Source organism: Cinclus cinclus, chromosome 6, assembly GCF_963662255.1.
Source record: "Cinclus cinclus chromosome 6, bCinCin1.1, whole genome shotgun sequence".
Lineage (NCBI taxonomy): Eukaryota > Metazoa > Chordata > Aves > Passeriformes > Cinclidae > Cinclus > Cinclus cinclus.
The window spans coordinates 53045083-53071328 of NC_085051.1; the positions used below are offsets into that span (position 1 = coordinate 53045083).

At 37.1% G+C, this 26246-nt stretch overlaps 1 protein-coding gene across 1 annotated transcript in view; it reads left to right on the plus strand.

The window, feature by feature from the left end:
* The window catches only part of KLC1 (kinesin light chain 1), a 44073-nt gene that overhangs the window by 4513 nt on the left and 13314 nt on the right, over positions 1-26246 (plus strand). Inside the window, exons 2-12 of the mRNA XM_062495689.1 lie at positions 12273-12534; positions 15553-15783; positions 17772-17850; positions 19687-19912; positions 20441-20528; positions 21195-21296; positions 21922-22095; positions 22237-22336; positions 23201-23250; positions 23343-23410; positions 24779-24887. Of these exons, the coding sequence (XP_062351673.1) occupies positions 12274-12534; positions 15553-15783; positions 17772-17850; positions 19687-19912; positions 20441-20528; positions 21195-21296; positions 21922-22095; positions 22237-22336; positions 23201-23250; positions 23343-23410; positions 24779-24887 (1488 nt within the window). The 5' untranslated portion in view covers position 12273. The remainder of the gene's footprint in view (positions 1-12272; positions 12535-15552; positions 15784-17771; positions 17851-19686; positions 19913-20440; positions 20529-21194; positions 21297-21921; positions 22096-22236; positions 22337-23200; positions 23251-23342; positions 23411-24778; positions 24888-26246) is intronic.

Here is a 26246-nt window from a genome sequence, read left to right on the forward strand (position 1 = left end):
TGGCAGTGCTAGGATTTGAACTTGTGTGCTGTTCCACAGTGCAGAGGGTGGTGGTTTTAAGCTTTGTAAAGGATTGCAGTAACTGCATTCCTGCACTGTATCTTGAGTTTGCTCCTTCCATCTGACAGGAGCTGAATGATGTGCAAACCCTGTCATACAGATTAGGGACTGGCAGGGAGGAGCAGGGTGCGTGCTGGTGTGTTTCTGTTGCTTTCTTTTTGTTTTTCTAAATAGAATATTGTTTTAAGATTAAGTACTTTTATGGATGTTCCTTTATTAAACAATATCAGCCTGAATAGTGTGGGAAAGCCACAGTTCTGTCTTTCTCCTCTTGATTGAGCAGCTTCCATTTCAGAGAGGTTGCTGTTACTCTGTCATCCCTCCTGGCTTTGCCATGAGTGGATTTTAGTATATCCCCATCTTTAATGTTTCATTTCTTCATGTGCTTAAACTGGATGTTCCACCCTGCTCTCCCCCAGCTCCCAATCACATTTGGCTTGTGTTTAAAGGGAAAAGGATTGATGGAAGAAGTGGATTCATCTTTCCCTTCCAGTGGCAGAGTGCAGTCAGATTAATGCGAATAGTGGCATGGTAATCTGTGAGGACATAGAGGAGGTTACAGTTTTGAGCTTGGAATGGGCCTACAACCTCTTACAATGCTTCTGTTGACAGAATAGGAATATATAATTGATCTCTGAGGATGTAGATAAAATGTTCTTCCATCTCAGTGCTGGTTTATGTAGTTCCATAGTCCTGCTGCTTGTTCCCTTGTCCTCGCTGTATCAACACAGCTTGCTGCATGGCAGCCTGGGGAAATATATGTATTTAGGTTGTGTTTGTGGCCTGAACATTTTTTCTTTTCTGTCCTCTCACTTCTGACAGTAAAATAATCCAGTAAAAGGCACATACCTTTATTTTTATTTATGATGGACAGGGATGTGAATGAAATGTATGGCTGGATGAGGAGCATTGCCAGGTTATTATGCCTAGCCATAGCCATGGTGAGTGAAAGAATGCTCATGGTAGGTGTTTGAAGGAACCCAGACCAGATGATTCAGTGGCTGTTTCTGTTTCTAAATTCCTCTGAACATAGAAGGCAATAATGTGTGGAAAATAAAAGAATGTGCTGGTGTTTATATTTGCCATTTCTCTGGATGTAGAAGCCCAATTCAGTATAGTAGCATTCAGTATAATGAATATTACTGTATTGAAACGTGGAGGGGTGCAGAAGTCATGATGATGATGATTTGACAGTGTGTTAGCTTACATGGTGGTGACCTAGAGGTCTTACTAGAGGTATAAGGGAATGAATCCCCAGAAGGACATGTTAATTTTGAGGAATGATGCATTTTGGGAAGATTAGGTGTGCGAACCTGAGGACTATGCCTGTGATAAGGCAGAATTGTGGTTAACAGAGAGGATGTAATAAAACTGCTTCATAAGATTCTGGTCTGAGAGCATTCTGGAACACATGAACACATGGCCCTTGGTTCCTACTCCCAAGGTCTTGATAAATTGTACAGAGATGATACGTAATGTTTTCTTATGGTACTTATAGGTGCCACAGCCAGATGTCCTAATTTTTAAAGAATTTATTATCCGTTCTGTACCTTTTGAAAAGACAAGAGGCACCACAGTGTGACCTTGTCTCAGAGTCTCAGTAATTTGCTGTTACTTAAATACATGTCCTTTCCATTGATTAGAAAACAGATAAAGGTAGATAATTGAATCAATTACTTTGCTTTTAAGTACTTTCTGGTCAGTTAGTATCAATTTTTCTCCCAGGAGTTTTAAGTAAAAGTCATATCCTGCATGTTGATTTTAGCACGCACTAAAATATTGCTGTTGGAATACATTGTTTAACTAAAGAAAAAATTCTTGGGTTTGGAATTTGTGCTGAGTGCAGGTGGACAGCAAAGATGCACAGGCCATTTTTGAAAGCAGCAGCTGGTGGGGTTTGAATTACAGTGATCACTTGCACTTTGTTTGGCTATTGAATCTTGATCCACACCCATTTGCTAGGATAACAAATAGCTTGAAAATATGCTTGCTGACTTCTAGTTTTTCTTTTCCTTTTTTGTCTTGCAGCCTGTAGTCTGGCTGCACATGGAGCAATGCTTGTGAGTGCATGATACAATGCTTTTAATGGCATGGTTGTTTTAGGAGGCCACTATCCTGCCATCCTTGGGAGGGGGATGCTTTCAAAACAGATTTTCTAAGCGAGATGGTTTAAAAAAATAATATTCAAATGAGTCTTTTAGTTTCTGTGTTTGTTTTCCAATTAGTATGTGCTCTTGTTCTGTGTCAGTCCACCAGAAGAGTGGTGTCCTGCAGCACAGTGCTGGGAACTGTCACACGAGTTGTGTTACCACAGTGAGGATTTCAGGAGTCCCAAAGTGGCACCCTGTTCCCAGCACTAAGATAAATCAGGAATGATCACCAGAAGGGGCTGGAATTATGGTTTCGTCCTCAGGTGTGAGTGCTCAGAATGTTAAGGTGCCTTTATGAAGGGTTGGGTTAGAGCCTGCTGCACTGCTCAGCACCTCCCAACCCAGGAGTGTTCAGAACATCAGAATAAGACCTCCAGATTATTAACAAGGAAATTATTTCCAACCTTACAGTTAAGTCAGCTTTCTGCGGTCGTAGGTAAGAAACAGTGAGTGATGTGTGGCTGTTTTTCTAGATGGTTGCATCATTTGCTGTGCTTTCTATGAAATTGAATATATAAGGTATAAAAAATTATTAGTTGCCATTGAAAGTATTGTTTTTGATGTAGTATTTAATGGGTTAGTATTAATTCTTTCTCAATATTAAGGATTATGCCTGAACAGTTTAATTGTGAAACTTTTTCTGTGGTCTTTTTGCAAGAATTGGGTTAGTGGTTTTGCATTTCTCCTTTTTATTTTTTTTTTTAATTATTGAAGGATAAGCAGGAGGAAGATTTCCCCCAAAGCTTGAAGGAAGACTCTGCACAGTTTGTGCATCTTAATTGAAACTGTTAAATAGCTTCAAAATCCATGTTAGGATTTGTTAAACCAAAAGGCTGCTGTGTGCTGAAACAACGTTAGTGGATGTTCCTTTTATGTCTGCAGAAGAAATTGATTTTTTTTTTCTTCTTTCAGTCCAAATAACCCTTCTCTTTAATGTCATCAAGCATGTAAAAGCATTGTAGTCAGTACTCACAGGAAATTGTCAGCAGAGCTTCCCACATGGCTCTGGTGATATGAGGCAAGTTGTGGCCTTCTCTGCCCTTCCTGAATGCATTTTCTAGATATTTATGGGTATGCTATAAAACATAGATTTGGTTAAGATAATAGAATTGATGTTAGTAAGTGGAAGCTGATAGAGTTTTTTATGTATTCTGGAAGACTGATTTAATGGAAACATTCCTGTGCTTCTACTTAAATGCTGTTTAGAGATCAGATAAATAGATAACATAAATGGATGCTTACTTTCTTTAGTCAGTAAAACAGTTCTTGTCCAAAAATAACTATGTAAAATGAAAGAACCAGAGCCAAGCTGAAAAAATGTTTTGTCTACACTATTGACAACTTCAAATTGCAAGACAGGTAGCTTTTGATATTGCTGTATTTCTTCTCTTATTTTATGTGCCCTAACCCCATTCCAGTCTCAAAGTCTCTCACACCAGCAAGAACCAGCTTTATCAAGAGATTTATCAAAATTCGTTGAATACATGGTTGCACAAGGTGGCCGGTCCGTGAAGAACCAAGTGCTGTTTTCACACAAAAATCAATGTAGATTCTTGGAATAATGAGGGGGGAAAACTCATTGGTATATCACTGTTAGTGGTATTTGATAGTGATGATGGATCTGTTCCTCACACTTTCTTGACAGTATTTATTTTAAAATACAGTCAAAATTTCCTTTCAATCCACTTAAAGTAGGTAATTTATGAAGCATGTCTTTGTAAATACAAAATGCTGAATTGCAATACAATTTTTGAACAATTAGCGTAGATTTTTTCCTGATGTATCTTTGATTTGTGTGACAAGACTTTTAAATAAAGGTAATTATAACTATTATTTAAGTCATTACATCTCTGCCTTCTGATGCATTTAAGTAAGCTTATTCTGTTTTTACATAGCTGCTCTTAATACAGTCATGATCATATTTTGTTAAAGTGATCCAGTGAGGTGGCTTTGTTGTCATATGCAGAAGGCAAATCTGTGGCCTAAACTGTTGTGTCAGTGTTTAAGGGAAGGCAAAAAGCTCTCTTTACTCAAGATCCATTGAAAGTGTTTATTGGTGCTCAGAGTAGCTAAGAAGTGCTGCTTGCTTTGAAGGAGACCAGCAGACATGGTTTCTGTTGGTACAACAGTGGTACAGGAGACAGCTCCCTTGCTCCCAGGGATAGGAGACATGGAGATTTACAGTCTGTCTGCCTTTCCATGTCTAGTCCATGGACATACTAAAAATAAAAATAGCATTAGATTTGGCCCAACACTGCCAAACAGCAGAAGAGAGTTGTGTTCAGTTTTATTTTTCTGGGAAAAAAGTCAGGTTTGGATCTTGCCACAGGCCTGTTTCATATTTTGACTAAGGAGGTTATGTACCACCAACATGTAACAGATGATAGCAGCCTCGATTAACAAAGGGTTTAGAAGCTTTATCTTCTTGGAAGTTTGGCTTTTAGTGTAGCTCCTCTGGACTCCTGACTGGGCTGGTGGAAATGCCTTAGATGCACACATGCCTGTCAGATGCACTTGCTTCAGCTTTGACAAGGTGTAATCTTTAATGTGATACCAAATGCATAGGAGGGTCCTAATATCCATCCAGTGTCATTTGAAATCTGAAATATTAGAAGGGCTTGGGAATGTATACAGAGATTGAATTTTTTCTCTTACATGCTTATAATACGTCCAGCCTGATTGTAGTATCTGTCACTTCTCAGATAATCTACAGTGATTTTAGGATATGTTGCTATTCTGTGTTTCAATCACTATATTTTTAGGCCATTGGAAAGGTAAAATGCAGTTGGTGAGATATGCAAGAAAGAATACTTTCCCTTGATTCCTTTCACACAAATAATTGGAGTAGGCATAATAATATGTAGGGGGCAGCCACATCATCTGAGGGTCTCAGTCTACTGCAGTATGTGACCAGGAACAGCAAGACAGGGTTTGACCTGCAGCATTATGGAATTCCAGATATGTTCAAGTCTAAAAGAGATTTTGGAATTAGATGGGCAGGTCATCTGGACTGTCTGCAGTTAAAAGGATACAGATTTGCTGTATCATGATAATTGCTTGCTAGTAACCAGTGTTTATTCAGTGCAGTACGGTCAAGGGATTGACACCATAATCTTTTCTTTAAGAGGAAGAATAATCCGTGTAGTTAAAGAATGCTTTTATGTCACTGAATACTTCTATACTGTATACAGATTTTTAACTCAGTTAACTATTTCAGCAGGAAGTAATAATTTTAATGAAAATAGTTTGCTTGCTACAGAAGAAGGAAGGTTGAGGGTTGAAATAACTCTCAAGGCATTTTTTCCAATTTTCTTTGAAATGTGAAGAAGTATTTATTTCAAAATAGTCTTAAGTTTGTCACGTTTAACAATCCAGGTGTGATTGCTAAGAAACAGTGTTCATTAGTGTTGAAGTAGCAAGCTTCAGAAATCTAAATCAAAGGACTCTGCAGCAGAGTAAATCTTCATAGCTTGTACTTTCTCAGCAGTACAAATCATCTTAGCTTGTGCTTTCTCAAAGAGAATTGTCAGCATCACCCTTGCTAAGGGTTTTATAGGATCTATTTTTGCTATCATCTCTTTTTTTAGCAAATATGGTTTGTTAGCCTGTGTTTCTCTGTTGTAATTTTTTCATCTTCAAGAGAATCTGAAGATTTCCTCTGAAGGATATGATTTTTATTTTTTTTTTAATAGCAGGCCCCAACATTAAATGATTCCAAGATTTATCGAGGTAGATGTACAGTGGCTGTGTTCTTCAGCTAAACAAGTACATAATCCTCTTCACTTAAACATAGTTTAATGCAGTGCATGGGCTTATTGGAAGCCATTGGGGTTTCCTAGAGGCTGACACGGTGTTTTTCAGAAGTGGATGCTGCTGTTGTGCAGGGGTACAATGTGAGGCCACCCAGCCTCTTCCCACTGCTGCCATGTGGAGAGTAGGCTGCTCCTGGCAGTCGTAAGAGAGAAGCAACAGTCTTGTTGGAGATGTCGAAATTTCTGCCACTATTCAAGGTTTTTTAGTTTTACTCCTTTTAGTAAATCTGCCCTTTGATTATTATTTGCTTATTATTAATGTCCTGTGCATTTCTTCAGAAACCTCTGGGCTTGCCTTTAGAAATGCCAAAGCTTTGCAAAGGTTGGGTGTTTGTCCACTTACTTACCAACCCAGACATTTCGTGATGTTAAGGCTGTAGGTCAAATTTCAAATGTGATTCTGAGCTTTTCTTGGGATATGTGCCCCTGACATTAAAGGACTACAGATGTCCTTTTTACAGTATTTACGTAGCATACCTTCACTTCAAACCAAGTGGTAGGGCAGATTTCTACATTCAGGGCTAGCTCTGAATTGAAGGCTGGCAGGGGGAGCACAGTAAAACGTTTAAAAATTCAGATGCTTACTACCTGAAATTGGTAGAAAAAGTTACTCCCCTTGGAGAGGGGGAGTTTCTGTGTAACTTAATATTGGTTGCTAGGTCATGTGCAACTCCATCCTCTTACCTGCTTCTGGTCAGTGATTTACAGCCTCCAGTATGTGCTGCTAATTGTCTTCACCGAGTTATTTTAAGGTAGCTCGGGTACCTGTGTGGTACATGCTGAAGGTGCTTTCTGAGCTCACGCATTTGGATACCCGAGGCAGTGCAGAGGTGCAGCGGTGTTCTGTTTATAGAACTGGGTCAGCGAGTGTGCCTTAAGTCTGACCTCCACCAGGACACTGTTTGCAGGTGCAGTTCCAGATTTTCTATTCTGTGCGGATTCAAATATAGATGATGAGAAGAGTGATGACGAGCACTGGCAGGAAAGCTGCAGTCCTGAATATGTCAAGAGGGAAAAACTACTTTCCTCTAGGAGTTTAGAGATCATGTAATGGAACAAAATTCCTGAGTGTAAGGAATCTTTTTAAGTAAAAGGAAGGCAATTCAGACAAAAAGGGAAAGATTATAAATATTCCTTATGGGAATATGACTTGTGACAGCAGAAATAGTCTCACGGGTAAAGAGAAATTTAACATCTTAAATTTGAAAAAACAACAACAGGTGATCGCTGTTCTTTCAGACTTGGAGATTCTGACTGCAAACCATAACAGCAGTATAGTCCAAACTTAGAGTTTGCTATCGGAGTGCTTTTACAAACGCCTTTCTCAGCGTGTGAAAGGCGTCGGTGAGTGATTCATCCTTGTCATATCTGCTGTCGCTGAGCTGCCTGCAGGAGGGGTGCGGCTAATGCAGTGTTCTACTGGGTCCTTCCCAAACTGTTTTTCATCTCTTGCCTTTGGTGCTCGGTTTCTTTTTGTGCTTCGAACAGCCTGTAATGTTTTGAGGATTGTTTGAGAAGGGAGTTTTCCCCATTACGAAGATTAGCAGTTAAAGCAGCTCGTGGTATTTGAAGATGGTGCCTTCTGTGATGTGATGAGACATGTTTTTGCTCTGAGCAGGGAATTAATGACTTGTAATTTGCAACTCATACAAAATTGAAACAAGCACATGGCAGATGTAGGATGCTGAGCTTTGCCATTTAATTAAGGAGGAGCTAAGAGTGAAATTAGGGTTAAAAGCCTTGAATAGACTTACTGTTGTTAGGAAACAGTGAACTGATAGGTTCCTATTAGAGATACAAAAAGCTCAAATTAGTAAAATTTTCTACCATAACTTTGCGGAATTTGCAGTGCACGTAGGTGACAGAACCCCAATGTATGGCTTGAGCAAGTCTTGCAGCAGCTTTTACTCTTGGGAAAAAGATTTACTCTTTTTTTATATGCAAACACATTATTGTTTAATTTTCAGCTATGTTGCCTGTTAGCTGTAAAGTCAGAGAAAACGTTTAGGAAAATATGGCTTGACAAAGCAGTTCAGACTTGGGGGGTTTTATAATTTGTTTATTTAAAACTGTATTTTGCAGCAATACTGATTAGATGCTAAAAACATTAAAAATTTATCTTCCAAGCTTTTAGTACTCAAAAACCTATTAAATAATAAAAATATCAATGCAGAGAGCAGAAGTCCTGAGGCATTCATAACAAGGAAGAAAAATTAGATTAGTTTTATTTATTTGCTTTTAGGATCCATGCTAATATGTAGTCAAGGAAAAAAAATCTCATGGGTTTTTAGAATAAAATTCTTTCTTGATAAGTTTTCTTATGCAAAAAGGGATTCATACGTATTTTGGCACAAGAATATTTTGGGGTGATCTGCAGGAAAACAACTCTTCTTTAAAAACAGCTGAGTAGGAAAAGCTATTTAAGAGATTTTAAATATGAGTTGGAGAGCTGAGGTAGCTGGCCATGATATGTGTATGTCTGTGGGAGAAATCAGGTACAATTTTGTGATGTCAGCATTACTAGTGTAGTTGGTTTGAAAGTTTTATGAATAACAAAGTACTTAAACTGATTAAAGATAGCAACCACTTAAGTTGTTTGTATATGATGAGATTATCCCAGTGGTTACACGACTGAAAGGCTTGGCTTTGCTTTCTTTGGTTCAGACTCTTGCTATTCTCAGTCTGTTTCTTTGGTTTATGTTACAAAATGTTGTGGAAACCTCTTTATTAGAAGATGCTGTAGGGCTTTTTATGTTGATATGTCAAAGTTAAGTAATCTTTGTGTGTTTTAAGGCAGTGACTTAATTTTTCTAAAAGTTGGAAAGCATTAAGTGACTTTTGTACTTCAGCATAGTCAATATTATCACAAAGAAGGAGGTTAATATTTAAGATCTACACATACACATAATAGGTAAATTTCTTAAGCCAGCTAATGAGTCTGTAACTCTGGCTGCATTGCATATTTTTTTCCTCATCCAAAATTCTGTTTTATAAACCTTTGTACATCTTAATTCTTTGCTTTGTTTTCAGTTGTACACTGAGCTAAAAAGTAGTATTTGAATCTAGAATTCCTGCCCAGGTAAAATTAGCAGAGCAGTGGAGTGCAGGACAAAACTTACAGGAGTTTAAGAAGCCTCTGCCAACATCCTTTTTTTCTGTAGGGAAAATGTGTAGGAAAAAAGAGTTAACATATTTTGAGAAGTGACAATAGAAAGGCTGGGTAGGATTTGTCTCCTTTCCTCTGTATACATCCTGCATACAGACTTCATTTGTTTGCTTCCTGTGTAGTGTTTGCTGCCTCAGGATATTCAAATCTAATTTACAGAATCACAGAATATGCTGAGTTGGAAGGGACTCACAGGGGTCATTGAATCCAACTCCTTACCCTTTACAGAGCTATCCTCAATTATATGATTATGTATTTAAATATGGGCTTGTTTGATGAACAGGCACTTTTGTAAAATGCATGTTTTTAAAAAATCACGGAAAATATATTTTAAAAAAAAATCATGGAAATAGCACCACATCTTCACTTACTACCTAATTTTACTCCTACAAAGAGTCAGGTTTGTTAGCAGGACAAATCATATGTTTGTTTATCCTCCTGTTTTCTAAATTATTCTCCCAAGCACAATCTATAAAATTCTGGACATCAACAGATACCCCTCAAAACTTACCCCAAAAGATTTATTCCTTTCCTGTCGGTGGGAGAGATTTGGATTCTAACAGTGTTCACTGGAGGAGATTTGAGAATCTCCCTGGCAGGCTGCAAGGACCTTCAGGTCAGTCTGTGTCTTGATGCAGCTTTTGGCGTGGCTCCAGCTCCAGTAGATGGCTTGTACTGGTAGTACAGGGGCAGTGGAAGCTTTTGGCTACATTTGGGTTGAAGTGAGGCAGCTAAAAATCTGGCACACTGGATTGAGACAGGAGGCATGTATTCATAAAGCAGGTCTGCTGCTGGGATGGTTTTAGTGTGGTTTTGCCCTCATCATGTTTAAACCTGCTCTTCCTCTCTTCAAAAGCTGCTGTGCTGGCTTAGCCATTCTTAGTTGCAGCTTCTGTGTATTCAGCCAGAGCTATGGGCTTGTTAATTTATCTGTTAATTTATAGGTGTTAGTTTATCTGTATTCATTGCTTAGAATTAATTTTATTTCTACTGAGGTGTTTCAAATGTGTAATTTTTAAAAAGACAGTGCCTATGTGTGCATTACATATATGTATGTAAACATCTGCTTTTCACTTTTGCTGTAAAATGGCAGAATATTAAGGCATGCAAAAGGAATTGCTGCTATCTCTGTTCACATGATACACAAATAGTCACTTCATTAGATGTCTCTGCAGGTTTTATTTCCTTTACTTCCTGACCCCCTAGAAGGGTCAGTTCTGTGCATTCAAGATGGAAATTGTTAATTGAGGCTGTGAAAGTGTGCCAAGGGTAATTAGGGTTGAGTTGCATGCTGAATTTAGCATAATCCATAACAATTTGTTGTGACATATGACTGTGTGTTGGAAGCATTTATTTACAGATTTGGTCCACATTAAATTGCAGTTCATTTTTCTACATGGCTTCAGAGAGTCTGTACTTTAAAACTGTCTTTATGAGCATTCTGGGTCATCATTCTCAGGTTATAAATGGGAAATGTGGAAATATAATTCTCCTCATTAGATCTTCATGGGTTAATTTCTTATGCCGTGCTAGTTCAGTTGCTTTATACAGATTTATATGTTCCATATTGATTTATTTGTGAATATGAAGTTGTTGTATTAAATCTGGGTAAGACCGAGTTCACACTTCCCCAGATTCTGTGTTTTCAGAAAATAGATTATTACAAAAAAACCTGCTGTCATCTACAGCTTTTTTTTTTTTTTTGGTAACAAGTGTGGCTATGCCTTTTGGGTATTGTGTTGCAGGAGGTCATCACTGAGAGGGTGATTTGAGCACATATAAACAGAAAGAGCAGCCTTTTATTTTTAATATAATACAAAAGCATGAGAGCACATCATTTGACTGTTTTGATGATGTGCATGTTCTTACAGCAGTTTTAATCCAAGATTTAAGTGGTTGTAATTTTTTTTGTTTTCTCCTAAAATTAGACTTGCTTCTGTAGTACCAAGTTTTAATGTAGTTTTAATTAATTTTAAATGTTAGTTTATCAATGCTTACCCAGGTGTCATCACATAAATGGGATAATTTATTGCTTTTGAAAAATCTTTCCTATTTTATTCTAATTTATACTTCCTGGTTCATTCAAAGTTTTAAATACCCGAGGTACAGAGGAGTGATTTCTCAAGTCTTTATTTTCATTGTAGAACATTTCTCTGGTGACATTTAAAAGGGGTTAAATGATCTGGGTGTGTTCTCTTAGAATTTCTACATTATTAAGCTTGTTTATCACTTAGCAATAGCATGTGTGATAATAAGAGTATGTGAATTTCTAAACCTTTTTGGGTCTTCATTTGCATTTGGTAAAGGTGTTGACAAACATCCAGAAATTTACTGTCCTTAGTGTAATGCATTAGATACTGATAAAATAGCACAGTGAAAGGTCTTGCTGCAAGGGTTGTACTATACAAACTACTTTTTCCAGCATGAGACAGCTGTTGCATCTTCATCAAAACAGCTGCATCTAGACCTGGAGATAATTGAATGTCTATGTGTTAAGTGTAGAGTTAAAATAATGAATTAAAGTTGTCCTGGGGGTAATTGTGATGTTCAAAATGCATAGTGATAAGAGTTTTTGTAGTCCTTGGGAAAGAATGAGGCTGGTGTTTCCTTTTTACAGGAAAAAGGTGACTTTTCTCATGATTGAGTGGTGAGCCCTTTAAGAAGGCTGGATGCAATTCCTTCAAATACTTCAAGCCCTATTTTGTGGGTTTTTTTTAGAAAGCTATAGATGTAAATAGCTGTGTTTATTATAGTATGTATTTTATACACCAGCTACTTTGTGCACAAGCCAGAATCCTGGAGATGCAGCCCTGTTCTTCAGCAGTTACTACAAATTCTAATGCCATGTCATAGTCTGTGTTTCATTGTATGTTGGTTTTGGTATATCAATGAGTGTTAATATTAAATCTGGAAATAGAAACTGGAAAACTTGAAGCTGTTCAAACTCACGACATGAAACATTGTAAAAGTTGTGCATAAATATGATTGCATTCTGAATATACATTTCAGACTTTATTGACTTACAGACCTATATGCATATTTTATTTTCCCTTTTGCATTAACTAGCATGCTCTTCCATTTCAGAATGTATGAAAACATGTCCACAATGGTGTATTTAAAGGAAGAGAAGTTGGAGAAGCTTACTCAAGATGAAATCATTGCCAAAACTAAGCAAGTGATTAATGGACTAGAGGCACTGAAGAATGAACACAATTCAATTTTACAGAGCTTACTTGAAACACTGAAATGTTTGAAGAAAGATGATGAAACTAATCTGGTTGAAGAAAAATCAAACATGATTCGAAAGTCACTGGAAATGCTGGAGCTTGGCCTTAGTGAAGCACAGGTAAAGTTGTGGTAGAAATTAGGCATTTCAGGCATTTCTCTCCAGGCATTAGTAATATGCTGGGACATTTACATGTTTCTTGGATATAAAGGATAAAAAGTGCTGTAATTAACAGAGGTAGAACTCAAGAACTGAGCAGTAGCATTTTAACTCTAAATGATGGCATAGGAAGGTCTCACACAAGCACACATACAACAAATAAATATGCTCCAAGCCTTTGAGCTCTGCTGTTGCCTTAAATTCATGTTTATATTCCCTTGACTCAGATTTTTTCTAGTAGCACATGATGCTCTTAGAGCTTAAGAATCTCTGATATTTATTGAACATTTTACTGAACTAAAATTGAAACTAAAAGCATTTTAAAGTTTAAGACCTGAGTACAGAATCTGAACAGCTTTGACTGGTGCATTAAAGAGAGGACTCTGAGCTAATTTCTATAGACTCTTAATCGAAGATATCTGAAGATAAGTGAAAAGTTGCATGTTTATTGGGTTTTCAGGACTATATTTACAGTACAACTTTATACAATTTTGTACCAAGTCAAAAACCTGAAATGTTGTGATATGACAGTCATCACTGTAAAATGGTAGTGTTCAAAGGAATTGAAAATGCCAATGAGTTACTCCTACATTATTAGGCTTCCTGTTGGTCTATAACTGTGCTCAGGCTTCTCTCCTGGACCTATTAATTGTGTGTATTGTGAAGTTGTGTGCACTTGCTTATGGTGAATTGAGACTGAAATGAAATGTGGGTTATCAGACAGGGGAATGTAGAACCCCTGGACAGACTGTCATGTCTTCGTGTATATGTTGTACCCACTTTGATGCCTTGTACAGGAGGAAAATGCTGGAAGATAATTGGAATGAAATTGCAATAATTTAGTTACCTTTAAAGGTTGGTTGTACAAGATGTGCAAGTAGATGAGTAACTTCTGTGTAGTATGAGGACTCTGAAATGCTAGTTGTTGTTCTTGGCTCTATCAGGAGCCTCAGATGCAGATGTTCCTGCCTTGTTTGCCTCACATAGTACTTTGTGAACTGTGGTGATGAGGAGCCAAGAAGTCTGCATTTGCTGCTTTTCTTAGGAAGCCAGTTGCACTTCAAACTGCTGCTCTCAGACTTGATAAGGTTACTCTTCCTGAATGCTTTGAGTTGTAACAATGTAGTATTTTTAAAAATTATTTTTAAAAATTTAAGATACCAAAATAGATGTTCTTTGTGGCATGCACATAGGTCAGATCATGTCTTATTTCCAAGAAAATGAAACTAAATTTGCAGAAGTCGTAATCAGACTTTTCTTTCAGTTAATTCTAGTGAATAGGATTACAAAATATTTTAGTTTGCCATTATAGCTTGTTCAGTGTTTTAATACATTGACCCTGTTATCACGATTTTCCCAAATATGCTTCCTTGTTATATAAATGCCACTGTTTGAATTGACCAAGTACTTAAAAATATTAGAACAGTTTTTAATATGTAAATAGGTACGTGCTGAAGTCTGGAGTTTTGGACGGGTATTAGGGAATTATACCTGGGGTTTTCTTACCCTTTATAGAAAAAATTACTTTCTAAAGGCTTAATGAATATTTTGACACCTGAAATTTCAGCTGAGGACACTATCTGTTTCACATGAAAAGCTTAGTTTAAAACCACTTAAAGATAACTTTTTTAAAAATAAAACCGTGAAATTCAGGAGATTAAATATTAGTAACCTGGGGATGTCTAACTGATCTAAAAGATTTGTACTCTCACCAGTGGTCCATTCTTGCAAGGTGTGCATCCTGGGACTGCTGTGAGCCAAACACTGCATGTGTCAGTGGGAGATTACATAAACAGTGAAGGGAGAATATCTTCTGCTGGTAGTGTTTGGCTTTCACTTAATATGGTCCTTTTTCATTTAACTTTGCTCAGCAAAAATACCAAAAAACAGCCAAGTAAGCTGCTTTTATGGGTGTTCTATATTTTGTCCTTATTGTGACTGTGTTTTAAAGTCTGCACACTCAAGCTCATGATTCGTAACATAAAGTGCATCTATAAATCGTGTGTTGAGTTGCACATTCAGATCTCAGTCGAGTAAGTGTCCCTTTGAAGTATTACCATTATGCTGAGGTGTTCATTTTCAGGAGCTATAAGCATGTATACAAATCCTTTTTTTGTCTGGAAGGTGTTAAATTAGAACTCTCTGTTAGTTCTTTGGTTATTTTTGTGATCCTGCAAGTTGAAAGTATTACTGCTCCATTTTATGTTAGTGGAACAAAAATTTCCAGTTCAGCAATCTACTTCAAATTTTTCATGTATTTTAAGATTATATTTAATGTTCAGGGGATTCTGAAACAATTTTAACTTCTGATAGTGTCATGGAAAACAATTATTTAGTAAAGAGTTACTCTAGATTGAGACCCCAACAGGGGAAGGACATGAACCTGTTGGAGCAAGTCCAGAGGAGGCAAATGAGCACAATCAGGGGGCTGGAGCTCCTCTGCTCTGGAGACAGGCTGAGAGAGGTGGGGAAGAGAAGGCTGCAGGGAGACCTCAGAGCCCCTTCCAGGACTAGAAGGGGTTACAAGACAGCTGCAGAGGGACTTTACAAAGATCATATGGTGATAGGACAAGGCAGAATGGCTTCAAACTGAGAAAAAGTAGGTTTAGATTGGATTTAGGAAGAAATTCTTCCCTATGAGGATGGTGGAGTAGTGGAACAGGTGCCCTGTACCTGGAAGTGTTCAAGGCCAGGTTGGATAGGGCTTTGAGAAGTCTGGTCTAGTGGAAGGTGTCCCTGCCCATGGCAGGGAGCTGGAAAGAGATGATCCTAGAGGCCCCTTCCATTCCAAATCATTCTGTAATTCTAAATGGTAAAAAGATTTAGAGGAAAAGTGAGAACCGTATCTAAAAAGAAGAGGCATGGGCATGTTTACCAGATTTCACAGCTGACATAGGTTTAAATAATGAAAGCCTTGTATGTTATGAACAGGACTGCATTCTAGGGGAAGTATGTCATGTGACACATTCTGCTTTTCAGGTAATGATGGCTTTGTCAAATCACTTAAATGCAGTGGAATCAGAGAAGCAGAAATTGCGGGCTCAGGTTCGCCGGCTCTGCCAGGAGAATCAGTGGCTACGGGACGAACTAGCCAATACACAGCAGAAACTACAGAAAAGTGAGCAGTCTGTAGCTCAGCTGGAGGAAGAAAAGAAACATTTAGAATTCATGAATCAATTAAAAAAATACGATGACGATATTTCACCATCAGTAAGTACCTGCATAGTAAAACAGTAAAAGCAGCCTACATTTACATGTGTTGTAATGTGCCTGTTTAATAAGAAATAACAAATGCATTTCATTTGTCCCTAACATACATTTGTCCTTAAAATATTACCTTGTACTACTGTCACATAGTTTGCAGAATGATTCGGAGAGCTCATTCTTAACTTTAAGATAGTATGTATTTTACTGTCTGCAGATAATAAAATACATGAAGAACAAAATTGATACTCAATTAGTATCGTGTAAGCTTAAAAGTGTGAAAAACTGGACCAAAACAAAAATCTCACTTCTGTAAACTCAGCAGTTAAAATAAGTGGGAAGTCTAAGCTGTGAGAGATTTTAAGTATCTAGAGGATTTGGATTATTTTGATTGTACAAAAAATACTCAATTTTTGTCTAGTAAAATCAGTGTATAGCTTTTGTATCTGTTGAGAATTTACACAAGGATGTTACTGAATTCTGTGATCATCTGCATGTATACAAGCCCCTTGTGCTATATATTCTTAGATTCAGAGAGAAAATGGACACAGCTTTCATTTACAGAAGGAATTTATTACTTTAAAAGACTTCTGATTTATTTGCCCTTCTTTTTATAATTTCACTTTGCTTCCTTAGGTTAAGGGGCACTGTAGAGAAGGATCTCATTTTGTGTGTTCAGCCCTTCTCAGTGGTGTCTTGGGAAGTGCAGTTTTGCGTAACTAGTTATTTCAGCAATTTTAATGGTTGAAAATGGGTGTGATTTAGTCATGCTTAACTGAGTGCTTGATTAATCCTTTTTAACATATGGTGAGAGTTGTTTTGGTCAGTTGCACCCAGAATTTTTCAGTGCTGTTCCATGACTTGGTATTTGTAGATGAATTTGCCAGCGATGCCTGTTCAGAAAAGGGGCAGAGGATGGAATATTGGGATTTTGATGTGCTATATTGTCAGACTGTAATCTGCAGATAGATTAGCTTCATTATTCGAAATTTAATTAACAAATTGAGCCTAAGTAAGCCAGGCATCTTTATAGTATTACTAACCATATGGACTGTCTCTGTTTCTAGCCTTTGAAATAGTTAGTTGTACAGATTCAGTATGAGGTTGGAATCAACACTAAAAATGCATGAGCTTCCCATCTGAGATGTAGTCACATCAGTTTTCTGGTTTTGCAATGCCCCGGCTCTGCCGTCATTGAATTTGAATGCCAGCTGCAGCAGTTGGCCTTTTCTCATCTGTGGAAAAAGGTGTTGAATGGAGAGCCAGAAAAATGTGTTCTGCCTCTGGGTTTTATTATTACTGAACTCATAATTTCTGAGAACTTCCACTATTTATTTTGTATAGGTTCAACATTTAGGAAACAGGAGTGAGGGATGATCTGGTTCTTTGTTTTACATTTGAAATTTTCTTTGGATGCTTAAAATCAATTTACACTGTTGGATTGTGTAGAAATTAATATGGTTCCAGATGGAGACTATAGGAAATGAACTTACTTTTAAGTGTTCTTGTTTAGTTTTGTTTTTTAATTTTTGAACCTTACAGATTATAATTGCAAAGTCTTATTATTTGTACAGAAGTTGAGTACTCAGAAATTGTGGTCTCCTTATTCCTCTCCCTTGCCCAACTATAACTGTGTTTATGACTAAAAAAGGTACCACGGACAATTCTGTACTGAGCAGTGCTTACTCTTCACTGGGTACTTTCATCAGACCTAATGCTTCTGTGAGAACAGAAAATGTGTTCTTGTGTGCTTAAATTGAGACTGAAATCTAGGGGACCTCATTTCTATTCCTGGCCCTTCTGAAGGTGTCCTATATTGTTGTGGGACAGAGGGTGTAAATACATTTAAATATAAAACCTATGTAAAAGTTCAGTGAGAAATGTTATTCCTGTCAATTCTAAATGTGGGGTTTTACTTTAGCATTGCTGATTATTAACTGGACTGTCCTCTTATACCTTAGATTTAATTTGTTGGGTTTGGGGTTGTTCTGTAGGAGGATAAAGACACAGATTCCACCAAAGAGCCTTTGGATGATCTATTTCCCAATGATGAAGATGACCAAGGACAAGGAAGTAAGTGTACTTCAGATTATGCTGTTGCTGTGTTTCTGCAGTGCAGAATACGAATATGCTCTTTACAAAAATGTATCCATGCTTGGGGACCTCTGGGACACAGCTGGAGTGGTGAATGCTTCTGCTAGAATAAGGAATCCCATCATTGAGATACATTCTCTACATTGGTATGTACAAAACTGGGGTCTAGGTTTTTTAAGAGAGTTTACTAGCTGCTGTAAAATTCTTCAGGCTGATTTCAATTCAGAATTTGTCCTGTTATCCTTCTTCAGGTCCTCACAATGGTTAGATGCAAGTAACTGAGGCAGATTCTGATCAGATAGTGAATTCTGTTAATGACCTTTTTAATGATCTGAGATTTTTGTGGCAGGTTTCAGTATGAAATACTTTTATGTCTTTTGTCCTTCGCTAAGGTTGTCTGCATTAGTTTTAATACTAATTATGGAAGTATTTGTCATTAGGTGAGCAGGACTGAGGAGTATGTTGTGGAACTTGAGGTAGATGTTTGGTAGTGTGATTGAAAAAAGCTCTTGGTAGATAAGTAAGCTTTGCTTAATTGAATGTGGTTTTTGTACGTGTATAAACATAGAACACATTGATGTTGTGGAGTCAGTGCAGTTTGCTGAGAGCAAAATGGGTCTTACCAGGCAAATGACTTGAGGGAAGATGTCTCAAGGGAACCACCTTTGCAGTCAGCAGTTTCAAATTTCCTTTATGGGCATGCATACAAGGTACACTGCATTCTTGTCAGCTACTCATAACCAGCACTGAAGGGGAGGCTTGAAGAGTTTACAGTAGGTCAGTGCTGATCATGAATTCCTTCCTAGCTCATCCTTGCTTCCCTAGAATTTTGTAGTGGGAAGGTTGAGAGGTAAAGCTTCCTTACTTCGCTTTGCAAAACACAAAGTTGACATGTCAGTGATTTCTTTGACCTTGCAAAAAAAGGCTGAAATGCTTTAGTGCTTTGGCAGGAAGTGATTTGGTATAGGCTTGGACTTGTGTGATTCCACTGAGATAAAAATGCTCCCACTTCTTGTGAGAGTGGTTTTTGCTTAATAGAAAGGAAATAATAAAATCAGGCTCTTGGCTGGAGCCCTTATCTTGTGCGTTCTCTGGAGTTTAGTGAAAAGGAAAGAGGGAATATTCTAAATCTCAGAAATTGGTCAGGTGAAGAGAAAAGGGGTAGTACTTCTTTGGGGGCAGTGGGAGAGTGAAGGTTGCAACAACCAAAGGTTAGGAGCTACTGGAAAATAAGTGGCTAAGCCTGAGGGTTAGTAAAACTTAAAGGTTGACTTTGACTCAGGGCCTTTTGTCTTGCAGCTGTTATTTCTGACATCTAAGGTGTTTCAGTCCTTTATGTGCTCACATTAAGTGCTCCTTGGCATAGCAAACAAACGGAAACAAAAAAGAATTGTACGTTTAGAGAAGAATAAAGGAAAAATATTTTCTGCAGGTATTCACCTTATCTATGTTAGTGTTCCTTCCATATGAAAAGAGTGATATTTGAAAGTGCAAAATTATGATATAATCTTGAAAATGTTAATGGTTTGCTAAGCCAAAATAGTTTCCTGCTTTCTTCATTAGTTTATTACATTTGGCCCTTCGAGCTACTGGAATTGTAAAAATAATAATGGACAGGATATAAAGAATAAAGCAGTCATACTTCCACTCTCACTGTTCAAGATAGCCTGACTGCTGTGAAGTATGTTCTAATGCTAATTCTGTGTATTGAAGAAATAAAACTGAGTCTCATTCTGTGCCACTGAGCACTCATTTGAAGATGTTTCATTTACAGTCGTCTTTTATACGAGTTAAAATTTTGTGGATTTCTTTCAGTTCAACAGCAGCATAGCAGTGCAGCAGCTGCTGCCCAGCAAGGTGGCTATGAAATTCCAGCAAGATTACGGACCCTACATAATCTTGTTATCCAGTATGCTTCCCAAGGTAGATATGAGGTTGCTGTACCTCTCTGTAAACAAGCTCTTGAAGATCTGGAGAAGACTTCAGGTCATGACCATCCCGATGTTGCCACTATGTTGAACATACTTGCTTTGGTGTACAGGTTTGTATACTGACATAGATAAATAGCAGTGAAATAAATACCTAGTATTTACCTAATACCTACAGCCTTTTAACATTCAGACTAGAATTTTTTCCCCCTGTTCTATATTCCTTTAAAAATTGTAATTAAAACCCTGAAGAGGTTCCTAAAATATTTAAATGTCTCTCTATATTTAAAAGTCAAACAATTTGCTGTATTTTTGTCTATATCTTTGCTTTGGGAATGAAGCTGGTTTTGATTTTTTCTTATTTTTGTCTACTGAGGGTACATGTCTTGATTACCCACTTCAAAGTAATCTAGAGGTAGAAATTGGACATCAGTGTAGAAATAATACATGCTCACTACAGTCCTCAGCTAATAAAGTAGTTACAGTTACAGTCTTTAGGGTTCTACTTCCTAATTTATGAATATATTCTCAATTATTCTTCTTTTGTAATAGCATCTTTAGATCAATAGTGAACTCAGCTTAATTTTCATGGTTTTTCATTCCTGAATCCCCAGTGTTAATTACATCTCTTTGTAATTCAGAGACCAGAACAAATACAAAGATGCAGCAAATCTCCTGAATGATGCCTTGGCCATCCGTGAAAAGACTTTGGGCAAAGATCATCCAGCGGTTTGTATATATGTGATATCATAACTTTAGTTTGTTTTCACTGAACTTTTTTTGAACTAATTCTAATATCAAACTCAGCAGGAAAGGTTCTAAGGCCTGGCTTGTCTTTAAACAGTACAGGTAGGAGGCCACATTATATTCAGTGCTGTTTCACCACAAATAATTTGCCCATGCTTGATTTTGGATTGCCTGGATTTTCTATGGGAAATCAATTTGTGAAGAAAGATTTTAGTTTGCTTACTCAAATCACTTTATTATACTCAGATTGAAGGGGCACTTCTGATCTGATTTATTGCTGCTTGTAAATGACATGTAAATCAAGCTTTTGCAAAATTTATGTGATACTTTCGTGGCCTGTGGGATTCAAGGCAGCTCAAAGTATAGATGTGACAGGTACCTTTGTAAGAGAAGAACGTGTGAAGATGTGTGCCATGATTAAATGACATTTCCCACAAAGGAAGCAAAATTATTTCATGATTTAGGTTTTTCTTTCCTCTATTGTGTATATATGCATTTAATAATAAATATTTCTTCACTTGCAAATTTCAAGAGGTCTGTCCTGTGCACGGAAAATTTGATAACATCAGTGCCTTGAAAATGTGCTCATTCATGGTGTATTTGTATCAGCAGATTTCAAGGTACTTAATGTTTCTCTGCTGTTGACAGGTGGCAGCAACTCTTAACAATCTTGCAGTACTTTATGGTAAACGGGGAAAGTACAAAGAAGCAGAACCGTTGTGTAAGCGAGCTCTGGAAATCAGAGAAAAGGTATGACTGGCAAATGCAGAACCTCTGAAGGGACTTTGTGAAGGAGAAAACAAAGTTAAATGCTTACTTTTTTATGCTTTGATTGGATAGATCTGCCAGATAAACCCCAGAGTTAACAATGCCTAGTAGTTAGGAGTGTCTGAAATTCAAAACAGTAGGAAATTCTAATAATGCTACGGAATTACTGGAGCACTCTGGGTATATGCTAAATTCAGTATTTGGTGAGAAATCTTTACCTTTTTCCTTCCCCTTTAATAGCCAAATAGTCTTTGATTTGACAAGAGCATCGGAATTAAAAAATGAAACTTTGCTGAAGTTTTTAAGTTGATTATTCTCTATGTGGATATTTGTTTTAGTCTATGAGACTGAATCTTCAGGTTTATATAACACTCTCTATATAATGTTGTTTTGCTACTTTCTTTGTTCCTCATGGATTATTCTGCATCATTCTCAGTTTGCAATAGAATTGAGTCATTTTCGTATCTTTGAAATGCAGCTTCTGCTTTTTCCATCCTCATGTTGATTTGAGGAGGAATAAATCTAACAGAATGTTTCTAAATGATTTATTTCTAAACCCTGACTTGATGATTAGAGAATATTTTAATACCTTGTATTTAATTTCTAGGTCCTGGGGAAAGATCACCCTGATGTTGCCAAGCAATTAAATAACTTGGCTTTGCTATGCCAGAACCAGGGTAAATACGAGGAGGTTGAATATTACTATCAGAGGGCACTTGAAATCTACCAAACTAAGCTGGGACCAGATGATCCAAATGTTGCAAAAACAAAGAACAATCTGGTAAGCCTTTCCCAAAGTAGACCTGAGACAAAATTTCTCATTAATTGAAATGCACTTTTATCCACAATTTATTGTGTTTCTTATTTATAGAGATAAATAAATCAGTGTGCTGATATCTTTTGGGGGGTATTTTGTTTTTAGGCATCCTGCTATCTAAAACAGGGCAAGTTTAAGCAAGCGGAAACTTTATACAAAGAGATTCTTACTCGCGCTCATGAACGGGAATTTGGCTCTGTAGATGGTAAGAAACTGAGTCCCTAGATTTGAATTTATGTTTTATTTTTGTAGTTACGAGAGAAAATTTGCAAGAAGTTAATAGTGTCCTGAGTAAAATTGTTGTCTGCTTTAGGTGGACTTAAAGGGTGAGCTGATAGATGTGTTTGAAGTACATTTATCATAAGAAAGCTTTTAGATACAGCAGCAAACATTTGATTAAAAAACATGAGGTAGACTTAGTGGGTTTATGCTTTACAAATTGTGTTTCTGATATAATTTATCTTACACCTCACTAAACCAAATTTTGGTATTTTTGTGGAGGCAGAAAAATTTATGTCACTTTCCAGTCACAGGAAAAACATCAACGCAGGATTTTTAGTAACATAAATAAAGGCATTGTTAACACAAGCCCCCCATTAATGCATTTAAAGAATGGGGAAAATACCTTTAAATTGGGAACTACACTGTACATTGAAGTCATGTTCGTTTTATAAACTAAAAGCCCCAGTAAAGTATTTTCATTGCATTCCAAGACAGTAGCATATGCACCACTTAGTAGATGTCAAAGTTGTTGTGAGGATAAAAGAAATAAATTCATGTTTCCTAGCACAGAACTAGACACATGACAAATGGGAGGCAGTATATACTGACTTCAAAGCTTCTCAGAAGTAGCTGTTTCTAAGTTCAGATAAGAAAAGGAGACAGAATTGTAGAACTGTAAAAGCGGTGTGCGTTTTATTTATCTGCTGATTGTAGTAGGGACAGTAAGGTTTTTTTGTGGCAATAGTATAATTCCCTGGTTCACAGCTTCATTTCAGAGTGGTGAAAATCAAACTATCAATACCTTGTAGTTTTGTTCTTCTGTAAAATCCTTTTCTTGTTTCACCAGATGAAAATAAGCCTATCTGGATGCATGCAGAAGAGAGGGAAGAATGCAAAGTAAGACCATGGTCGTGAATCTCTTTTGGAGCTTATAGTTGTTTAAGTTGCAAATCAGATTTTTTTTTTTTTCAACAATACCTTTGTTCTAGGGGAAGCAAAAAGATGGCACATCTTTTGGAGAATATGGTGGCTGGTACAAAGCTTGCAAAGTTGACAGGTGAGTAATTTCTTTACAGGGCAAACAACTCTTGAGACTCAGTGTCTTAGATTAAAACATTTTTTTAAATGAAACCAAAGCAACTTCGTGGTTAGGACTATGAAAACTAAAGTATTAAAAATTCCAGGCCCAAAACTGGTTTTCAGGAGTACAGCAGCAGTTTTCAAGTCCTGAGGCTGCTTTTACTCGAGGCTGGTTAGATAGATCGATCCAGTGACATAAAATTGCACCAGTTATGTTCTTGGCAGGCCTTCAGGTGGCAGCCTAGGTCACCTTTCCTTCTGCACCACACCTCTGCCCTCCCTGCCCCTGCAAGGCCTCTGGAGAGGGCCAAAAATGAGACTGCAAATAACTGCACCTTTACTTGCCTAGCTGGCACAAGAAAACAAAGCTGAACTGACACAACTAAGCGTTATTTGAGTTTCTAAAGCTTCAAGAATATAGTTGTGTGAATGGCAATGTATAAAGTGAAATAAGAGAAATAAGGATTTCAGCTTGGATTATAGTCAGTGAAACTATTTTTGGTTGCTCTAATTTTGTTCCATTACTGCAACTTTTTTAACATGTAGGTGGTGCAGTATGAAAAAACCTGCAGCTAGTACTGATGGTCAGTGAGGGTATTTTGTTTATTGAGTATTTGAATGCTCATGTTTAACAAGCATCAGAGCCTTTGTGCTGATGAAATCTCTTTTTTTCCCTTCCATCTTGAGTTCTGTGTGCAATACATTTTGTTAATTTGCTTTTCATGTCCTTGTTCATTCTAATACACGAGAAAATCTTTCCTGTGTTGTTATTGGAGCAAAACTTCACTCAAAAATACTGTGACTGAGCTAATTTTGTGCCATCAAAGCAAAAATTATCTTGGTGGAGTGTGAGACTTGTTAATGAAATGGGCGATTTTTTGCTTTTGTTGTTCAAGCATGGTTTAAATGCATAGAAACTGCAAATAGGTGTTCAGTAAAAGCTGATGAAAGAAACTTTTAATTACTTCTGTGACTAACACACGGCACAGTAATGGCCTCCATGCATGAATAAGCATATTTTTTGGAAGCTGCACAGTTATTCAGTTGGACACACTCATCTGGAGCTAAATTTTCACCTTGAGGTGCAGCTGAGGAGCACAAGGTTTTAGCATTCTAGTTTCAAGGATATTAGCTAGTCACAGGCTGAGATGTTGATACCCTTTGAAAGAGGTCAGCAATTTATTTGGTATACATGAAATACTGTATAGTGTATTTCAAGCAAGAATAAATTATTACAAGAATATGATAAACACCATATTAATTTAAGCTTTTATTAGTGAGTTGAAAGGAGTTTACTGTGTGAGTATATGTTTTACATAGAGTTATTTTTCTTTTCTTTCAATAGTCCAACAGTAACTACTACTTTAAAGAACCTTGGGGCACTTTACAGACGACAGGGAAAATTTGAAGCTGCTGAAACATTAGAAGAGGCAGCAATGAGATCTCGTAAACAGGCAAGTATGAAAATTCACCTTAATCATGTTTCTGCATTGTGATCATGCAGATTTTCAACTTCATGTATGCAGAATATAGGAACCTGCAGTGCTTGGTCACCCTCTAATTTCAGGCTGAGCTGGTGATAAATGGATGCATCCTAACACTTGCAGTTTGGTTAATTGTTGGGGCAGTGGCACTATGTACTGGGGATATGATTCAAGCTGGGAGTGAAATTATGTGGAAAATGAAGGAGCAGAAAACATTGTGTTGGCCAGCAGTCCACAACTGGCTGCTTGTCCTGGGAAACAGACTGTAGCTGGGGGGAAAATAAGGAGGTTCTGCTGGAAATCTTTGCCAGTTGTGCTGTTCTATTTTTAATAAGAAGCTGTCAGACTTAAAAGTGTTCAGTTTCTCCATACAACTGACTAACAGAAACCTTTTGTTACTTTTGTAAACTAAGGGATAGATATTATAGTTTCAGTGGGGACTTTTCTTTTAATGTGCTCTCTTTGTGCTCTCAGATCTACTGTTCAAGTAACCCTTTTTCCCTTCTCTTGGAAGGTAGAAGAGAGTTTGAGTTTGTTGGGGGTTTTATTGCTTTTTTTTCATTCCCTTTTGTATGATTTGCTACTATATCTTTTATAAAAGTCTAAGACTGGACAAGAAAACATGGGTTGTCAGTTGGTGTTTAGCAAAGCAAGAAAAGTACAAGAAATGGAAAGCATTTGGAAAGCAAAGCAAGAAAATACAAGTAAACAAACAACACAAAAGTTCAATTTTAATTTCATTTTTTAATATGAGAATAAATAAGACTTGTATTTTATCTAGAAGCTTGCCTGACTCTTTATTTTTAAGGATTCTTCAGAATTTCACTGTTCATCATACACCACCTATACCTTAATATATGGCAGTATACACACCCCTAGATTCTGATGTGTAGGAGACAGTGCTGTGTTACAGCAGCATTTAACACTGCTTTTTGTTTTGGGTCATTCAAATTATGCTCTTCACTTAGGGAAAAACAGTTACATGGGAACAAGAACCTAACATCTCCATTCCACTAAAACAACTTTCATTCTTATTCATGCACTTCTAAGAACTTTGGCATTCTTTAATTTCCTGTATTGTAATTGGCTTTATGGGTTTGCCACACACATCCCTGCTGTTCTTGCTGCTCGTGCTGTACTGTAGAGGATGCAGAATAGTTTGTAAAGTATAAGGCATTCATCTGGGATCTCTTCCTGTCAGCAAATACTGGTTATGATGTGGAGTAGGTTTATTATGAAGACAAAATTGAAAATAAGTATGATTTGAGTTTTGATATTTTCTAGTTTCTGTGTTAAAAGATTTTGCCTTTAGTGCAGGGTTTTCATAGA